The sequence below is a fragment of the Saccopteryx leptura genome, chromosome 2 (assembly GCF_036850995.1).
Source record: "Saccopteryx leptura isolate mSacLep1 chromosome 2, mSacLep1_pri_phased_curated, whole genome shotgun sequence".
Classification (NCBI taxonomy): Eukaryota; Metazoa; Chordata; class Mammalia; order Chiroptera; family Emballonuridae; genus Saccopteryx; species Saccopteryx leptura.
The window spans coordinates 81,755,424-81,774,932 of NC_089504.1; the positions used below are offsets into that span (position 1 = coordinate 81,755,424).

Below are 19,509 nucleotides of genomic sequence, written 5' to 3' on the forward strand. Positions count from 1 at the left end.
TATGTGCTTTGACTGCGGGCCTTCAGCAGACTGAGTAACCCCTTGCTTGAGCCAGCAACCTTGGGTCCAAACTGGTGAGCTTTGCTCAAACCAGATGAGCCCACGCTCAAGCTGGCGACCTTGGGGTCTCGAACCTGGGTCCTCCGCATCCCAGTTCAATGCTCTATCCACTGTGCCACCACCTGGTCAGGCCCAACACAAGCTTTGATGGCAACTGCTTAAATACTCAGGTTGTGCCTGTTGAAGTCCCCCAGCAAATAGCAACTCTAGACGAGGGGAATTGTTTGTAGAACTGAGAAGGAACAGAGCCCCATTTCCACCCTTAGGTCTGTGCTTGAACCACTAATGTGAGAATCTTACAGCTCACTTTCCAGAGAACCAGGGTGGAAGAAAGTTGCCTAACAAAGTATACCATTGCTGTTCTGCAAATGGTATAAATGAACTAAGTAATCCCTTCTTTATCCTCAGAATGTGCCTCTGGTGATAAAACTATAAAAAATAAAATTTAAATTTAAATTTAAAAAAGGCCATGAGTGAAGATAAGAAATGAGACACACCTACATTTTCAGCCGCTGGAGATTATAACACTAGTTCAAAAGCTATTTCTTAGGTTAGTGGCACAGATTTTTAAAGGCATCAAATCTAAGAATCAAGATAATACTTTCTTGCAATATTAAAAAATAAAAATTAATGACAAAACATCTATGGTGAACTAAGTACCAAAACTGAAATGATGCTTTAGTATTAAAAATATTTTTAAATTTTAAGCTTTATAATTATATTTAATATCAAAACAGTGTAATATTTTGAAAACTTTAAAAAAATCTGGAGGGTTGATGCAACCTAACTTCTTAAACAAACTAAAAAGAGTTTAGGATCAAATTGAAAGTTAACTCTTTACATAGTAATTGTCAATATTAATCCATTTCCTTTATTTACCACAATGGTGTCCTTTTGTTTGAGAAAAATAGGCTAGATTGAAAACTCTGAAAGACCTTTGAGAAATTTGAAATTTCATGCAAAAATACAAAGAAAGATTTAAATTGATGTTTTCTAAATTGTATATTCTCATTATGAATAAGATTACTCCCAAGGGTGTGCAAAATTTAGTTTTTATAAATGTGAATAAATCTTAGATAATATAAGCATTTGTGGTGATCCAAACCTCAACCCTATTTAATTAAATTTTATTCCTTAGCGTTCATTTTTCTCTGGGTTCTCTTCTGTATCACATTGGAAACATTGACACTGAGTTCAGGGAAGATATAGGAAATGTACGCATGATCAGTGCTACAATCCTCTGGTGACTTGATTGCTCATTGGAGGACTTTCCCTCCATTGTTTGCTTGATCTCAGAGTCCCAGTGTAAGAGGAGCCCTTTGCTTACTTAAGAGCTGCCGCTGACTGTCTGGTGCATGTTGCTTAGGTTTGAGCCTCAGTGTGATGTGGGCTTTGAGAATTAAATGGAACTAGTTGTAATATTTTGTGCTACTAAAGTTATTCAACATCAGTAATTATGCCAAATGCTAAACAGAGAAAATGTTGACAATCTCTAGATGAAAATCTAGCAGCTGGTGAAGTTAAAATTATTTTCTGGTATGAAGCAAAAGTAAAAGTTAAGTATCTAAAGTAAATGTTATGAAAATAATTTAATTTTTTGATGCTGCTTAGCAGTTTGGAATGATTTTAATTTATATTTATACATTGGGATTGTTCTTAAGTGTTATGTAAAATTTTATTTTAATATATAATTGGATATATTAATATTTATATGAATAAATATATTACATTAAAATTGCATTGAACACTTAGTTATAAAGTTAAATTAAAGAAACTTGAATTTAATTAAATCAAACATCAATTAAATTGACATTTTAATATTATTTAGTTAAATGACAATAGCTTTTTCATGTAATTGTAGCTTGAAATTTTTATTTAGTAAGTCTAAATCCCTCAGTGCAGAAAATGAGTCAACTTTACACTTTCTTCTTCTATGTGTAAAGCATAGATAAAAATAAAGTACATATATATGTATACATCCTATAGATCTGTGTTATTAGTTTGCTTGGGAGATTCAATTCAGAAAATATCTGAATGACTGTGTGAGCAAGGGGAAAAATAATGGTCTGAAAACAGTGCTCAAAACGCATGTGGAAAGTGCATAAATGAAAGCAAAAGCAGAAGTAGAAAGGAGGAGAACCATTCAGAAATGGAAAGCTCCTGTGTTCTCTATATAAGACACATGCACAAGGGAAGGTCTTAGACAGCCTAGAGACCAAGGTTCAGAGAGTCACCCAGCTCAGCCAGGCCAGCAGCACCTGCAAGGTCCCCAATGGCCCTATCTTTGTCTTTCCTGGTGGCTGTGGTGGTGCTCAGCTGCAACCCCATCTGCAGTCTGGGCAGTGACCTGCCTCAGACCCACAGCCTGTTTATCAGGAGAACCTTGATGCTCCTGAGACAAATGAAGAGAATCTCCCTTTTCTCCTGCCTGAAGGACAGAACCGACTTTGGCTTCCCCAAGGAGGTGTTTGGTGGGAGCCAGGTCCAGAAGGCTGAAGCCAACTCTGCTGTCCAGGAGATGATGCTGCAGACCTTCTACCTCTTCAGAACAGAAGACTCATTTGCTGCATGGGATAAGGCCCTTCTGGACCAGCTGTGCACCACACTCTATCAGCAGCTGAGTCGCTCGAAAACCTCTCTGACCCGAGAGGTGGAGACAAAAAAAACTACGCTGATGAGTGAGGACTCCTTCCTGGCTGTGAGGAACTACTTCCAGAGAATCACTCTCTACCTGCAAGAGAAGAATCACAGCCCTTGTGCGTGGGAGATTGTCAGAGCAGACATCATGAGATCCTTGTCTTTATCAGCAAACTTGGAGGCAAGATTAAGGAGTAAGGAATGACACCTGGTTCCACGTGGAAATGAATCTCACTGACTAATAAACTCACACTTCATCATTCTGTCATGTCTAAGCTCCCTCTTGTTTCTGCTGTAATCATGACACAGATGAAATCAATATGTTATATGTTTCAGGATCATTATGTCACAGAACATCAATAGACCCCATGCTGATTTATTTATTTACCTATTTATTTAAATATTCATATATTTATTTATTTATATGATTTAAATTGTTTTTGTTCATGTACCTTTATATTGTGTTGTTATAATAAAATATGTTCTTTATAATTAGTCAGTTTATGATATCTTGTATGGTTAAATTTTTGTCATAATAAACATCTAATTCTAAAAAAGTACACCAGGCTGATTGTGCAACTTGATTAAACAATGTATGGCACAATTCATTTATCCAACATTTTATATTCAAGTTTTAAGTAACCATTAACTTTCTCTAAGCCATGTTGTGTGTTGCTCTCATGAAATAGAGGTGAACATAATGAGTACAGTTCCTGTTCTCTAGTATCTTTTCTTTCTATGGAGAAAGAAACTTAAAAATAATAACCACAATTAATATCAGTTATGTTAAATGCTATATTGAGAAGAGAGCCAGACATATAAATTCTCTCACAGGAAGATGCCAGGAAATACAATTTGATGCAGTTGAAATCCTCTACAGGTGATTGGATGGACATCTAAGGGCCCATGTCTATTGTCACTGGGATGTGTGAGTTTGTAATTTACAAGGAATGCCATGGATGCAGGTCTATGCATGACAAGCGAAAGCCAGAAACAAATGTGATCATGTGGGAAGACAGTGTACAGTGAGAAAAGGGTTTACCCTTGATTTTCAGGCCCTACAACCTTTCATGGGAAAGGAGAAAAGAGCTACCAAAGAAACAGAGGTAGATTGGCCATACATTGGAAGGACAAGAGAGGAAAGTGAGAAGAGTTTTTATTTAAGAAAATAAATGTGCTTTTAAAGAACATCAGTGAATTCATACTAGAAGTGAATTGAAATTCCCCAATGCATCAGGAAAATAAATGGCATTGGAGACCTGCATGTTTCAGTGGAGCTTATAAGCAGAATCATATTAAAATCGATAGAAGCATAAGTAGGAGAAGTTAGTGATTTCTTAAGTAGAGAATAAGATAGTGTGGGATCTGGAAAAGAATGTGGGTTAGTTTTTTTATTAACAGTTTTTCCTTTTATATAGTATATATTTTTTTCTGATAGATTTCATGTAACTGATGTTCTAGTAAATCATAATAATCCTTTTTAGATCATATTTATTTTAAACTGTGACTTACTTTATTTAATTATCTACAGAGATAATTTACCATGTCATAGTAATAGTACTTTGTATATAAGTAGCTACTCAGATTTATAAATTTGTTAGGCAGTAGTAGATAACTAATTCACTCCTTCATCACACCTAATGACTACCCACAATATAATGATTCTTAGAATTACTGGTTTTATTAATTACTTAACTGACATCATTGAACACTGGTTTCTTACATCAGCTTTATATAACACATTTAACTTTCTGGTAGACCTAGACATGATTAGATATCTTAATATGATGTTTCAGTCATTTTCTTTAATTTTATGAATACGAGTATATATCCAAAGATAACCAAATTACCATGGACATAAAGACTGCTAGCTTCCTTCAAAAATAAAAATGGAGTGATGTCAGAGAAATGGTGGCATGAGGAATAATCCCTATCTCTCCCATTGAAATTTCAACAAATTCAACACCTGAACACAGAGAAAAAATATCTTAGGAGCACCCAAAATTTACACACACCAGATAAAGGTATGATTGGTCAAAAAAGTGTCTGAATATATAAGACGGAGGACGGGGCATTTTGCTTTTCTCACTGATCTGAGGTAGGGGCATTTTTGTTTGGAGCCAGACAAAGAAGAGAGAATAAGATAGTGGGGAAGGAGCTGAGGTGGGTGGGTGCCCAAACAAAAGAAAGAACACACTGGCTCTGCCTGAGATCACGGATGCTGGGCACACACTTGGGTAGGGGGATCCACCTAAAATTATCAGCACAAGGTGCTTGCATGGGCTGGCACCAGCATTTTTGTGCATTTCCAGCTCCACAATCACTGCCACTGCGCTAGCAGCTCCCCTAGCATCATGGGGCCGTGTGCTTAGCCCGAGACTATCAATGCTAGGCACCTATGTGGGCACCAGTATCTTTGGGCATTTCCGGCTCCAGGATCTCCAGCGCCAGGCCCACGCACAAGCCAACATCCTTGGCCTGAGACTGCCTGCGCTGGGTGCCTGAACGGTGCTCCAAACGTCTGTGTGCATTGCTGGAGTCATGGGAGCTGGACACACACATGGCCTGTTGCAGGCTACCAAGCAGCACAAGTGAGAAAAGCCTGTAAAGATTAAAACCGTGGCATGCTGGGCATGCTAGATATGCCCACTGGCTCATAGAAATTTGCCTGTGTATAACAGAAAGGCATTTGATCCTTAGTCTGTGCCCTGCCCTGCCTGCTCTCACAGGTGGATCTGGTTGCCACTGACTTGCCCAGAACTGTGCTTTGAGCGGCACTGTAGGGGGGACCTGGCTGTACATAGATTCTCTTGCTGCAAGAACAGTAGCTGAGGCAGAACCCACAGCTAAATATTCAGGCTGCTAGCTCCAGTGGGAAGGACATGTGGAGAGGCATCTGGAAAACTGAGACTGCCATTGCCAGAGCCATATAATTTGCACAGTGTTAACAAACTCCACCTGCCTATGGGACCAAGGCCCAGCCTACGTCATTGCCACAGCAACACACCACTGCCCAAGAGCCTCACAGGGCAAAACTCATAATACAGTGCCACCTGCCAAGAAAAGGAAGAAGCTACCTCTCAAAACCAGAAAAAATTAATTTTTTAAACACTTTTAGTCATTTTTACTTTCTTCCTTTTTCTTTCTTTATTACTTTCCTTTTGAACTATGTTATCCATAATTGTTACATTTTTCATTCTTGGTTTTTTTGAGGGTTTCAATTCAGAAACCATTACTTCTGGTTTTTTTCTTTTTCTTTTTCTTTCTCTTTTTTCTTTATTTTGTTTTTTGTCTTTTCTTTCTCTTTATTCTCCTTTCTTGTTTCTTCTCCTTTATCTTTTCTTCTTTTTTTTGCTCTTATCCAATCATCATTTATCATCAAATTATTATATAATTTTTATGATATTTGGGACTCATATTTTTCTTTGTGGCATTTTGCTTCTTTTTTACTTCATTTTTTCTCTCTTTTGTCATCTCTCCTCAGTTCCTGCTCCTTTTTCTCTGTAGTTTTTGTTCCACTTATCATTATAGAATTTTCATTTTATCACTGTATTATTTCAAATTTTATTTTATTTTTTTAATTATCTCTTATTAATGTTATTAACAATACTACTCTCAAATACCATTAAGAAAAAAATAAATCAAATATCATGGATACAAAAGATAGAGATGTAGCTCAGACAGATGATGAAAATATCTAGAAAAAAATTTCAATTACTTGGAAACCTTGGAGTTAAATGACAGAGAATTCAAAATTGAAGTCCTAAAAATACTCAATAAAATACATAAAAGCTCTAAAAGGCAATTTAGTGAGCTCAAAAAACAATTTGTTGAACAAAAAGAATACTTCATCAAGGAAATTGAAACTATAAAAAGGAACCAAACAGAGATGAAAAACTCAATACATGAACTGAAAAATGAAGTGACAAGCTTAGCTAATAGAACAGGTCAGATAGAAGATAGAATTAGTGATATAGAAAACAGGCAACTAGAGATACTACAGAAAGAAGAGGAGAGAGACTCACAAATTTAAAAAAAATGAGAAAGCCCTACATGAATTGTCTGACTCCATCGGAAAGAGCAATATAAGAGTAATGGGTAAATCAGAAGGAGAAGAGCGAGAAAGAGGAATGGAGAACATATTAAACAAATAATCAATGAGAATTTTCCAAGCCTGTGGAAAGAATTAGAGTCTCAAATCCAAGAAGCAAGCAGAACATCGAGTTACCTTAACCTAAACAGACCTACTTCAAGGCACATCATAATGAAATTATCAGTAATCAATGACAAAGAAAAAATCCTCAAGGCAGTCAGGGAAAAGAAGACTACAACATATAAAGAAAGGCTTGTTAGGATATTATCAGATTTCTCAGCAGAAACTCTGTAAGCCAGAAGAGAGTGGACCCCAATATTTAAAGTACTGAAAGAGAAAAACTTCCAGCCATGAAGACTATATCCATCAAAGCTTTCCTTCAAATATGAAGAGGAAATAAAAACATTCTCAGATATAGAGAAGATTAGGGAATTTATGAGCAGAAAATCTCCACTTCAGGAAATACTAAAGGGGATTACCGAACCAGCTACAAAGAACAAAACAAAACAAAATCACAAGTAAAAGCTCCAATAAGATCACAATAAAAACAAGAATAATCTGTGACAACAAAAATAAAAAAGGGGAGAAGACAGAAATCAGCAGTAACAAAGGAGGATGGAGTGCAGAAGCACGCATGAGATAATGTACTACAAAGAATATGATATATATTTTTTTTATTACCTAATGGTAACCCCCCCCCTGAAAAAACTACTATAGAAACACATGGCTTAAAAAAAGTAGAAACAGAAGAAAGAAGTATGGAATACAATCAAACAAAAACAAATGACAGAAAAACAAGATTAAAATTATACCAAGCATATTCTCTGACCATAAAGCTTTGAAACTAAAATTCAACTTCAAAAAAGAAGTCAGCAAACCCACAAAAATGTGGAAATTAAACAAAATACTTCTAAAAAAGGACTGGGTTAAAGAAGAAATAAAAGCAGAGATCAAAAGATACATACAAACAAAAAATGACAACACAACATATCAGAATCTCTGTAATGCAGCAAAAGCAGTAATAAGAGGAAAGTTCATATCATTACAGGTTTAATTTTTTTAATTTATTCATTTTAGAGAGGAGAGGGAGAGACAAAGAGAGAGAGAGAGATAGGAGAGAGAGAAGGCGGGAGGAGGAGGAAGCATCAACTCCCATATGTGCCTTGACCAGGCAAGCCCAGGGTTTTGAACTGGTGACCTCAGCATTTCCAGGTCGACGCTTTATCCACTGCGCCACCACAGGTCAGGCCTCATTACAGGTTTATATGAAAAAACAAGAGAGAGCCCAAGTAAACTACTTAACATCACATCTTAAGGAACTAGAAAAAGAAGAACAAAGGCAACCAAAAACCAGCAAAAGAAAGGGAGTAATAAAAATTAGAACAGAAATAAATGAAATAGAAAACAGAAAACTATAGAAAGAATTAATAAAATAAGGAGCTGGTTCTTTGAAAAGATTAACAAAATCGACAAATCCTTGTCAAGACTCACCAAGGAAAAAAGAGAAAGGACTCATATAAACAAAATCCAAAATGAAAGAAGAAAAATCACCACAGATATCATAGATATTCAAAGAATTATTTTAAAATATATAATACTATGGAAAAATATATGCCACCAAATTTAAAATTTAGAAGAAATGAATAAATTCCTAGAACAATACAATCTTCCTAGACTGAGTCACAAAGAAGTAGAAAGCCTAAACAGACCCATAGCGGGGAGAAAATAGAAACAACTATTAAAAATCTTCCAAAAATAAAAGTTCAGGGCCAGATGGCTATACCAGTAAATTCTAACAAACATTCAAAGAAAATTTGTTTCCTATTTGTACTCAAAGTCTTCCAAAAAATTGAAGAAGAAGCAATACTTCCACACACATTTTATGAGGCAAACATAACCTTCATACCTGGCAAGGACAACACAAAAAAGAAAACTACAGACCAATATCTCTAATGAATATAGATGCTAAAATCCTAAACAAAATACTAGAAAACCGAATACAACACATTAAAAAAATAGTTCACCATGATCAAGTGGGATTCATCCCAGAATCACAAGAATGGTTCAACATGCATAAAACAATTAACATAATACACCATATCAACAAAACAAAGAACAAAAACCATATGATCCTATCAATCGATGCAGAAAATGTATTTGATAAAATACATCATTTTATGTTTAAAACACTTAATAAAATGGGTATAGTAGAAAAATATCTCAACATAATAAAGACCATTTATGACAAACCATCAGCTAACATCATATTAAATGGCAAAAAACTGAAAAATTTTTCTCTAAAATCAGGAATAAGACAAGGCTGCCCAGTCTCTCCATTCCTATTCAAGTAGTTCTGGAAGTTTCAGCCAGAGCAATCAGACAAGAGAAAGAAATAAAAGGCATTCATATTGGGAAAGAAGAAGTAAGGGTTTCACTTTTTGCCGAGAATATGATCCTATATATAGAAAACCCCAAAGATTCCACAGAAAGACTATTAGAAACAATAAACCAATACAGTAAGGTCGCAGGATACAAAATTAACATACAGAAATCTATTGCTTTCTTATATGCCAACAATGAAACTTCAGAAAATGAACTAAAAAAAAAAATCTTTTCGGTTGCAACAAAAAATATAAAATACCTAGGAATAAATAAAACAAAGAATATAAAGGTTCTATATAATGGAAACTACAAAGCATTGTTAAAGGAAATCAAAAAAGAGAGTGAAATGAAAAAATATTCCTTGTTCTTGGAAAAAAAGAATAAATATAGTTAAAATGACCATATTATTCAAAGCAATATACAAATTTAATGCAATTCCAATCAAAATTCCAATGTCATTTTTTAAAGAAATGGAACAAAAAACGATCAAGTTTTTATGGAACTATATAAAATCCCGAATAGCCAAAGTAATCCTAAGGAAAATAAATGAAGCTGGGGGCATTACAATACCTGAATTCAAATTATACTACAGAGCCATGACAATCAAAACAGCATGGTATTGGCAAAAAATCAGGCCAATGGAACAGAATAGAGGGCCCAGAAATAAAACCACATATATATGGTCAAATCATTTTTGATAAAGGAGCCAAAAACACACAATGGAGAAAAGAAAGCCTCTTCAATAAATGATGCCGAGAAAACTGTAAAGCCATGTGCAAAAGAATGAAACTCGACTATGGTTTGTCTCCTTCTACAAAAATTAATTCAAAATGGATCAAAGACCGAAAAAATAAAATACATAGAAGAAAACATAGGTACTAAACTCATGGACACAGGAGCATTTTATGAATTTGACTCCAAATGCAAGGGAAGTAAAGGCAAAGATAAATGAATGGGATTACATCAGACTAAGTAGCTTTTGCACAGCAAAAGAAACTGACACAAAAACAAACAGACAGCCAACTAAATGGGAGATGATGTTTTCAAACAACAACTCAGATAAGGGCCTAGTATCCAAAGTATACAAAGAACCCACAAAACTTAACAACAAACAAGCAAACAATCCAATAAACAAATAGGAAGAGCACATAAATAGATACTTCTCCCAAGAAGAAATACAAATGGCCAATAGATATATGAAAAGATGCTCATCTTCACTAGCTATTAGAGAAATGCAAATCAAACCTACAATGAGATACCACTTCTTGTCTATTAGATTAGCTATTATCAACAAGACAGGTAATAACAAGTGTTGGAGAGGCTGTGGAGAAAAAGGAATCCTTATTCACTGTTAGTGAGAATGTAAAGTAATACAACCATTATGGAAGAAGGTATGGTGATTCCTCAAAAATTAAGAATAGAACTTCCATATGACACAGCAATTACTCTACTGGGTATATACCCCCAAAACTCAAAATCATTGGTATGTAAAGACACATGCATGTTCACCACAGCATAGTTCACGTTGTCCAAGACATGGAAACAACCAAAAAGCCCTTCAATAGAAGATTGGCTAAAAAAGATGTGGTTCTGATGGAAGACAATTTGACTTTGGGTGATGGGTACAACATAATCAAATGTCAAAATGATCCGAAGATGTTTTCTCTGAATTTATGTACTCTAATTGATCAATGTCACCCATTAAAATTAATTGTCTAAATAAAATTTTTAAAAAAAGAACATGTGGTATATATGTACTATGGAATACTACTCAGCCATAAGAAATGATGAATAGGATTATTTACAACAACATGGATGGACCTTAACATTATAATGAGTGAAATAAATAAATCAGAAAAAACTAAGAACTGTATGACTCCATACATAGGTGGGACACAAAATTGAGACTCATGGACATAAATAAGAGTGCAGTGGTTACTAGGGGGAGGGGAAGGGAGGAGAGGAAGAAGTGGTGGGATGGGAGGAGCATAATGAAAACCAAATAAAGGATGATGGAGAACAATTTGACTTTGGGTGATGAGTATACAACATAATAGAATGTCAAAATGATCTGGAGATGTTTTCTCTAAATCTGTGTGCTCTAGTTGACCAATGTCACCCCGGTAAAATTAATTGTCTAAATAAAAGTATAAAAAAACTGAATGTGGGAAACTGTGTTACGTAACCGCTTTGTCCATATTTAAGGTAAAATAATGGTCAAAATCAGCTGAGAACATAAAAGAAACAATGGAAATTTACAGAGAAAGAGAAAATTGTCTGTAATTCAGGAGGATAAAGAGAATTAGCAATTATACCAGAAATACACAATACAAAACTCACAAAAAATAATCACTCATAACTCACAATGAAGAATTTTTTATTGAAATTCCATTTTGACGAAGATATGTGTGGTGTTGAGCAATCTACTTAATTTTTCTAAGTCTAAATTTTTCATAAATCAAATGAATTCAAAACATTTATAATTTTTGGGACTATAAAATGACCTTTTGTATTTCAAGGCACTTAACCTCATATCTTCCATAGAATACAAGTTTAAAATAGGTAGGTATTTTCCTGTTTTTCTTTAGACAGCTTTATATTAAAGCAAATATTATTTGCTTCTTTCTATAAAAGCCTTACTGCCTATGTCAGTTCAGTAACTGACATCCAAAGAAGGCAGCTAAAAAACAAAACAAAACAGAATTCCATTATGAATTTTAGAGAAGGCTGAAAAATTATTGTTCCTTATTTCAAAGAAGTATTATATTATTTTGGTGCTGGAATGGTGGCTTGATTTAATGTGGAGAGAGGGAATATATACCTCAATAAAGGGCAGAAGAGAAAGATATTTAATGATTCAGGCACCTGGCACATTAGCTTCCTCCCTCTCAGCATTCCAGAATACATTCCCCTATCACACTAGCTTCCTTCCTCTCAGGTAGAAATCCCCACAGAACCCTGTCATTCACTCTCTTTACCTCTCCACCCACTCACACAACTGCTTTCTGTTCAGCTGTGGTTTCAGCTGCAAGGTTTCCCTAAAGAGCAGAACATCATAAGTAGAAAGCAAAAGAAACAACATTGGTAGGTTTTGCAGAAAAATCTGCAAGAGAGGGTTTCCCTAGAGTCCGTTGAATATGATGTAATAGTACTTGTAGCTAAAAGGAAACAGAAAGCAAGATCCAGTTTGTGGGTGGGCAAAAGGAACTCTTCTCAGGGAAGAGAGCCCCCTGGTGGCCAAGCTCGACAAGGGCCGCGACCAAGAGGAGTGCAAGTTTTGCTCTAGATAGAAATCCTACCACTTCCTGGGGATGTCCCTTCATATTACAAAAGGCTACTTTTTGGCAGCAATAGATTCTAATGTTGTCAGGAGCCTGTTTCCTTACCATTTGTCTGTTACAAAGAGAAAGGGTCGCCAGTATTAAGCAGTTAAAGGGAAGGAGAAAGATGTGTTCTCTGTACACCTACTGTGTAGACCAGACCCAGGCCCCCCTGTGAATCACCTCTTCCACACACTGTGGAAGGGGCAGGTAGAGCTACCAACCCAGGAATGGAACTCAGTGTTAGTCAGGACAATCTCTTTAAACATTAATTAAACAATTTAATTATACATTTTAGTTTCAAAGATTTATTCCTAATATAAGACATCAACTATTATTAAATAGAACAATATACTCAGGGACTATTGTTGAATAACAATTTAACATTTCTTTCACTCAGTAACAAAAACTTGGTCTAGGTAGCAGAAGAGAGAAATTTAATGTAGCTGAAGAAGGTGAATGAAGAGTATGATTATTACCTGTGACCTAGTGACATTTTATTTATTCAGATGTACCAATTTTAGTCTAATTGGAAAGGAATTTCTATAATCAGTGTTATATTTCATTGCAGTGTTTCACCAGAACTATGTGTGAATTGCTAAGGAAGCAGGAATGGCCTGCAACTGTGGAACGGTCTTGCATCCCTTCTTTATGTAGCACACGCAACATTTGGATTTGCTGTTCTCTAACTTGGGGTTGCTCAGGCCCTTAGTTGAATTTCAACAGTTTTTTGTCCTCTACTGTCTTGTCCTATGATTTGGCACATAAGAGAATTAAAAAATTAGGGGTTGGACACTGCTTGTAAACACATGCTTTCCCAGACTGTACTAGCCAGGGTTTTCCAGAAACAGAACAAACAGCTTGGAAACACTAGGGAGGGTTGCATTTTAAGTCCACAGTCAGCATGTTGGCAGAATTCCTTATATTCAGGGAGGTCATTTTTTTCTATTAAGCTCTTCAATTGACAGGGTGAGGCCATCCATATTTCTCAAAGTCTACTAATTTAAATGTTAAATGCCTATAATCTCATGTTAAACATACATTCCCAGAAGCATCTAGAATAATGTTTGTTCAAATATCTGGGTACTGTGGCCTAGCTCAGTTGACATGTAAAATTATAACACTTCTTCCTAATTGTTGTTCTAACACTTTTTAGATATTCTTCTTTTTTCAGTCTTCGAGGGCTGCTTATGTATTTTATATATTTACTTAATTTTTCTTATTTTGTTGGTTTCTGGTAAGGAAAAATTGAAATCAGGCTCCTGTAAGTCACCTTGCCAGATAAGTCTGGGTAGCTATGTCCTGTTTTATATGAAGAAGTTAGAAATTTGTATATTTTTAAAATAACCAATATTTATTTTGTAGATTAGCTCTTATGAGCTTTCAGTGTTACCTGGGCCTCCTCTTGTTTTTTAAAAATATAATCTTACTGTCAATTCCCAATTTTATCAAGATTGTATTATGGCCTGTGGTATGAGATCAGACTATACATTGATTACTTCTTAGATTGCTAAGTAATCATCCAGAACTGTTTATTGAGAACTTCTTTGTGGACCTGGCTGGTGGCTCAGTGAACAGAGTATTGGCCTGGTGTATGGACATCCTGGGTTCAAGTCCCAGTCAGGACACACTAGAGAAGCAACCATCTGCTTTACTCCCCTTTTCTCTCCTCCTTCTCTTTTTTAGTTAATTAATTAGTTTATTTTTTATTTTTATTTTTTAAATGAGAGGCTGGGATGCAGTGAGACAGACTCCTACATGTGCCCCAACCGAGATCCACCCCTGCAAGCCTTACCAGGGGATGCTCTGCTCATCTGGGGCCACTGTTCTGTTGCTTGGCAACAAGCTATTTTTTTAGTGCCTGAGGAGAGGCCACAGAGCCATTCTAAGTGCCCAGAGTGAACTTGTTCAAACCAAGCCATGGCTGTGGGAGGGAAAGACAGAGAAGGAGAGAGAGAGAGAAGAAAGAAGGGGAGGTATGAAGAAGCAGATGGTTGCTTCTCTTGTGTGCCTTGACTGGAACTTTAACATGCTGGGCAATGCTGTACCACTGAGACAACTGGCCAGGGCCCCTCTGCCCCTTCTCCATCTCTTCCTCTCCTGCAGCCAGTAGCTCAGTTGGTTCAAGTGTGGCCCTGGGTGCTGAGGATAGCTGCGTTTGTCCCAGAGCATCAGCCTCAGGTGCTAAAAATAGCTTGGTACTTGAGCATCGGCCCCTGATGGGGTTGCCCAGGGGATCCCAGTCAAGGTGCATGTGCAAGTCTGCCTTACTATCTCCCCTCCTCTCACCAAAAGTTAAATAAATAAATAAATAAATAAATAATAAAACTTCTTTGTATCATATTAATACCAGATATATCTTTTATCTTAAATCTAACTAATACAGATAGTATAATTTCAGCCTGATCTGATCTGTGGTGGCACAGTAGATGGAGCATCAATCTGGAATGCTGAGATCGCCTGTTCAAAACCCTGGGCTTGCCTGGTCAAGGAACATGCAAGAAGGAACTACTATGAGTCGATGCTTCCTGCTTCTCCCTCACTTTTCTCTCCCTCTATCCTCTCTCTGAAATCAATAAATGAAATCTTTTAAAAAAAGATAACACAATTTCAGAGATTATGTACTTCAATGATTTGTTTACTTAATTTTTCTCTTAGTCACACTGTTTTTAGTATCACTACTATAACCTGACTTCCTTTTCTAGACAAAATAGATAAGCTGAATTTTTTTCTGTTCTTTTAACATTATTTGCTTTCTTCCTGATTAAATTTATATTTTTCTACAATGTAGACAGCATCAATTTCATAGAAGTCACAGGTTTCAGGGAGCACAGAAAACCAAATTGCAGTAAGTATAATATTCTGGGACAATTTCTTTATAAGACTGAAGAGTGAAACTGGTTAAAGGAATTCACCTTCCAAATGTCTAAGGTAAAGAATAGGTGAAAATCAGCAAAACAAAAACAATAGCATACACAAATAAAAGGAAGACAAGGGATTTTAATTTTTGGATCAAACTATATGTTAAAACTTAATAGAATTTTGAAATATGAGACTTTTCAATTGCCTAATATATGCCCTATAGGATTCTGAGTTGAATCTTGATTCTGCCAGCAATTATGTGTGATCTTGGAAATTCACTTAACTTCTCTGAGCCTCAGATTTTTTAAATGTAAAATAAGGTGGATATTTTATTAGAGTTATTGTATTGAATAAACTAAAACATTTTAAAACAGTTAAGAAATATTCCACCATTAAAACTTAAATTTGGTACCTATTCTCTTATTTTTTTATACATATATATATCAGAATAGTAGCATCTCCCACCTCTCAATACCAAAATATGACAATCTAAGAAATGAAATTCTAATGTTGTGAATAAGACCAAAGTATAGTCATGATTCACATTAAAGATGAGTCTGATTTGCATATTCAGTTAAGAAATAACAGTTTGCATAAATATCTGAAGAGAAGGTAGTCTTTTAAACTGAAGAGAAATATGTATTGTACTTATTAATAATACTGGGCACACTTCAGCCTTCCCTCCTGGCTTTTCTGAGTCACATTCTTCTATTCCTATTTCACAGTGGTTTCCATACCCCACAATGTAGAAATTTCCAAGGTGCTCTCCTCCTTCACTCCTCCTTCACCTGGATCTCTATGCATATAGCTGCTTCTCGTTATTTTGTGTGTGTGTGGTTTCCAGCCACCAATTCCCTTTAAAAGTAATAACCACCAATTAAAAGCAAAGTTGAGTGAAAGTTCTAGGTTTTTGAGAAACTTGTAATGTATATTTTTTTCTTCTGACGAATATTTTTGCAACTAGGAATGTCCCTGTTACAATGAGGTAACAATAGCTGTAGCTATAAGGAATTGGGAAGTTCTATACATTGTACTCTGAAGACTATTAAAACATTTATGGAAGAAGAGAGCCACCTATTGACCAAAACAGAAAAAGACATCTTCCAAGTCTGCAGACAGCAAGTTTTTTTCTGTTCTTTAATAAAATATCCGCTACATTCCCCTTACTTCTTCAGAGTACTAAGGGGTCTTGTCCTGGAAAGAACTGAAACCAATACTTGACCAAGTCCAGTTCCTCAGCTTTTGTGTCTCAGAGGAGGCAAATACACCAGTTTCAGGTAGGGCTTGCACTCTGGGCAATGGGCAACTGTACAAGAAGAGAAACCATCAGATTGTGTTTTTCTGCCCCCCCAGGCTGCTCAGATTGCCAGAGCCTCCAGAATTAATATTCCCTTTACTACTCTGTGGCCACTTGCAGGCTTAGAGCCTGCGTTTCTGGGTGTGGAGAAGCAAGGGAAATCAGGAAGTATCTCCTGTTTGAAGGGGCATTAACTCTTTTTCCAAAGTAAGTTGGCAGTTTGTCAAATTCATTCCCATTATCAAATCACATTGCTTGACTTTATAATTGGGAGAAAATCCTCATTGTCACTTTGAATGACATTTGCTTCCCTCCACCTTGACTGAGTAAGGAGAGAGAGAACAACTTAAAGGAATTTCAGAGAATACAATTGTTGCCAACTGACAGCCCAAGGAGTATCCATTGTGTAGAATTGAGAGGTATTAAGGTTGAAGAAGTTCACCAGGAAGTGTGCGTTGTGTGAACTGCTTAGTTAGCAGGGATCTCCCAAATCTCTGCCCCAGGTTACTGACTGAACCTTACATTGTTCTTTCCAACTGATGCCTAAGGGCTCTAACTGGCATGTTAAACGATTTTTGTTCCTTGCACTTCTTTCTTTCTCCACTGTTGTGGGAGACCATGTAAGAGCAGGAGTACAAGGACATTTTTGTTTTATTCACCTGGTTCTTTCTCTGTGATTGCCTAACAGCTTTCCACTATTATGATTTCTTCTACACTTTGGTAGAAGAAAAAAAAAAGAAATTTTTGCTTTCTTTTCTCATGGTAAAGTTACTTTTTTTGTTGTTTTTCATTATATTTCCTTGGTGCAAAAATATACGATTTGATTTTGACTATCACCTTTCCTTGAAACTCTCTATAGTCATATGCTGTTTAATATCTCAGACTTATGAAATGTATGAAATTGTAAAAGGACCAGCAGCTGGGCTGGAGGGCAGGGGGAGGGGGAGTGAGTGCTGAGCAGCCCATGGGCCCTGCACAGGTCCGCAGTGGGGCTGGACTCGACACCCAAGGAGTGAGAAATGACCCACTGTGCCCACGGATGGGCTGTGTGGTATCACAGTGCAGCACCAGCTGGAAGTAGCAGAGTTTTCCAGTGTCAAGTGCCAGATATGAATGTGACGCAGCCACCCTCCCTGCCAGCTGATTCCAAGGCTGCAGCTGTGAAGGCCCCATGAAACCCAGTCTTTCACAGAAACGAAGTAAAGACAGGGAGCATATCCCATACATCTATACCCACAGGGGAAAGGAATCCAGCTCATCTGTGCCTCCTTTTAGGCAGCTCCGTGTCTGATTATATGAGGAGGCTGCACCAGTGCAGGACTCAAATTAGCTCAAAAAACTCACAGAACATCTAGAAACATGAAGGAGTTAAAAGTCAGCAGCTGCTTGAGACTTGAAGAGAACAGAGACATTTCAAGTGGGACTGGACCAGGCAGGTTCTCAGGATGAGAACCATGGGAATGGCCAGCACTGAGTCTACTGTTCTTCAGATCATTCTGATTCACAAGTAAGGAGATTGAAGTGGATGCTGAGAGCACAGACTTCTCCTACATATACACGGCCAATAGCTATGTCCCCAGCACAGGAACATGGATACCTCAGCAGGCTGCTGAGTATTGGAAACATGAGGCTGACTCCAGTGCCAGCTCCAAACTTGTTTCCATTGTCAGAATAATCTACTCCCTTAAAACTATTTAAAAGGAATGTTGGATACTTTTCTTTAGAATTTAATGTCAGTTCAATTGACTCATGCCACACTCCTGTTGCTATACTGAACAATAGACAGTAATCCTTTGGTATTTGAAGTGGAACTTGAAATCCTTTATCACCTCACCCTCTCTGCTCTGTGATTTCATTCTATGGCCTCTCCTTGGATCATAAATTCCATGTCCACTTCTATCTTTCACTTAACTGTTCCTTCCAGATAAGTCATTATCTTGAAGCTCCTTAAGGTTTTGAGTTTGGATCTTTGATATCTTCAGAATAATGCACATCTCTGGATTCATACTGCTCTCCAAGTAGTGATGTAAATGAGTGTAATCCAGATAACATTATTGAGAGGGCTGAGTTCATTATTGAAAAGATCTTAGAACAGTGGTTGCTGCTTATTTAGTATGCAACATATTTCAATGTTATCACTTAAAATATTATCATTATTTTTAATATCTAGATTAAGAAGAGAAATTTTAATACCTAATTTATTTCTCTTAATTGAAGATTTCACTAGGCAATGTTTCTTTGCCCAAATGGACTTATTAACTAGATAGAGCACTCAGACAAAGCTTAATATCCACCATCCTGCCAGAGAGGGTTCTTGTTCTAACAATGGGTGTTGAGGTTGCCATTCTTTGAGAGTTGGTTGCTGTTGTTCTTCCCCTCTCTCCTCAGAGCTGATCACATGTGCATTAAATGAAAAGAAAATGAAGAGGCTGGTCTTGCAAAGCCAAAGGCAGGTCATTGACCCTGAACGTCTTCTTCTTTGAACTTCTGGCAGATGCAGCCATTCCTGATTGTGTCTAATTTAATACTGGCTTTCCTCCTCACCCTCTGCCATAGATAGCACTAGGACTCAACTTGGCAACATTGAATTTTGCCAATTTACACTTTGTCATTTCGTCAGCAGACAAGTCACTTCCCTCCTTTCACTTTTATGACATTCAGAATTATATTTGTTTTACTTTTGCCCACAAACAACTGTCAATTTTGCTTTCTTGGAAAATTGAAATGAGAAATAAAAAACTGGAATCTTGAAAATTATAGAGAAAAATGGTGAAGCTCCTTGACTTTCTTTCACTCCCCTTCATTTGTATGAATCTCAGGAGAAAGTAGAAAGTAATGACAGAAGAGCAAGACAGACT

The 19,509-nt window shown here is 36.5% G+C and overlaps 1 protein-coding gene across 1 annotated transcript; it reads left to right on the plus strand.

Moving 5' to 3' along the window:
- The first annotated feature begins 2,332 nt into the window (after nucleotides 1–2,332).
- On the plus strand, nucleotides 2,333–2,902 carry LOC136393041 (interferon alpha-4-like). The gene has a single exon (XM_066365708.1). It carries the CDS (start codon nucleotides 2,333–2,335, stop codon nucleotides 2,900–2,902), a length of 570 nt encoding a protein of 189 aa, XP_066221805.1.
- Nucleotides 2,903–19,509: the final 16,607 nt, after the last annotated feature.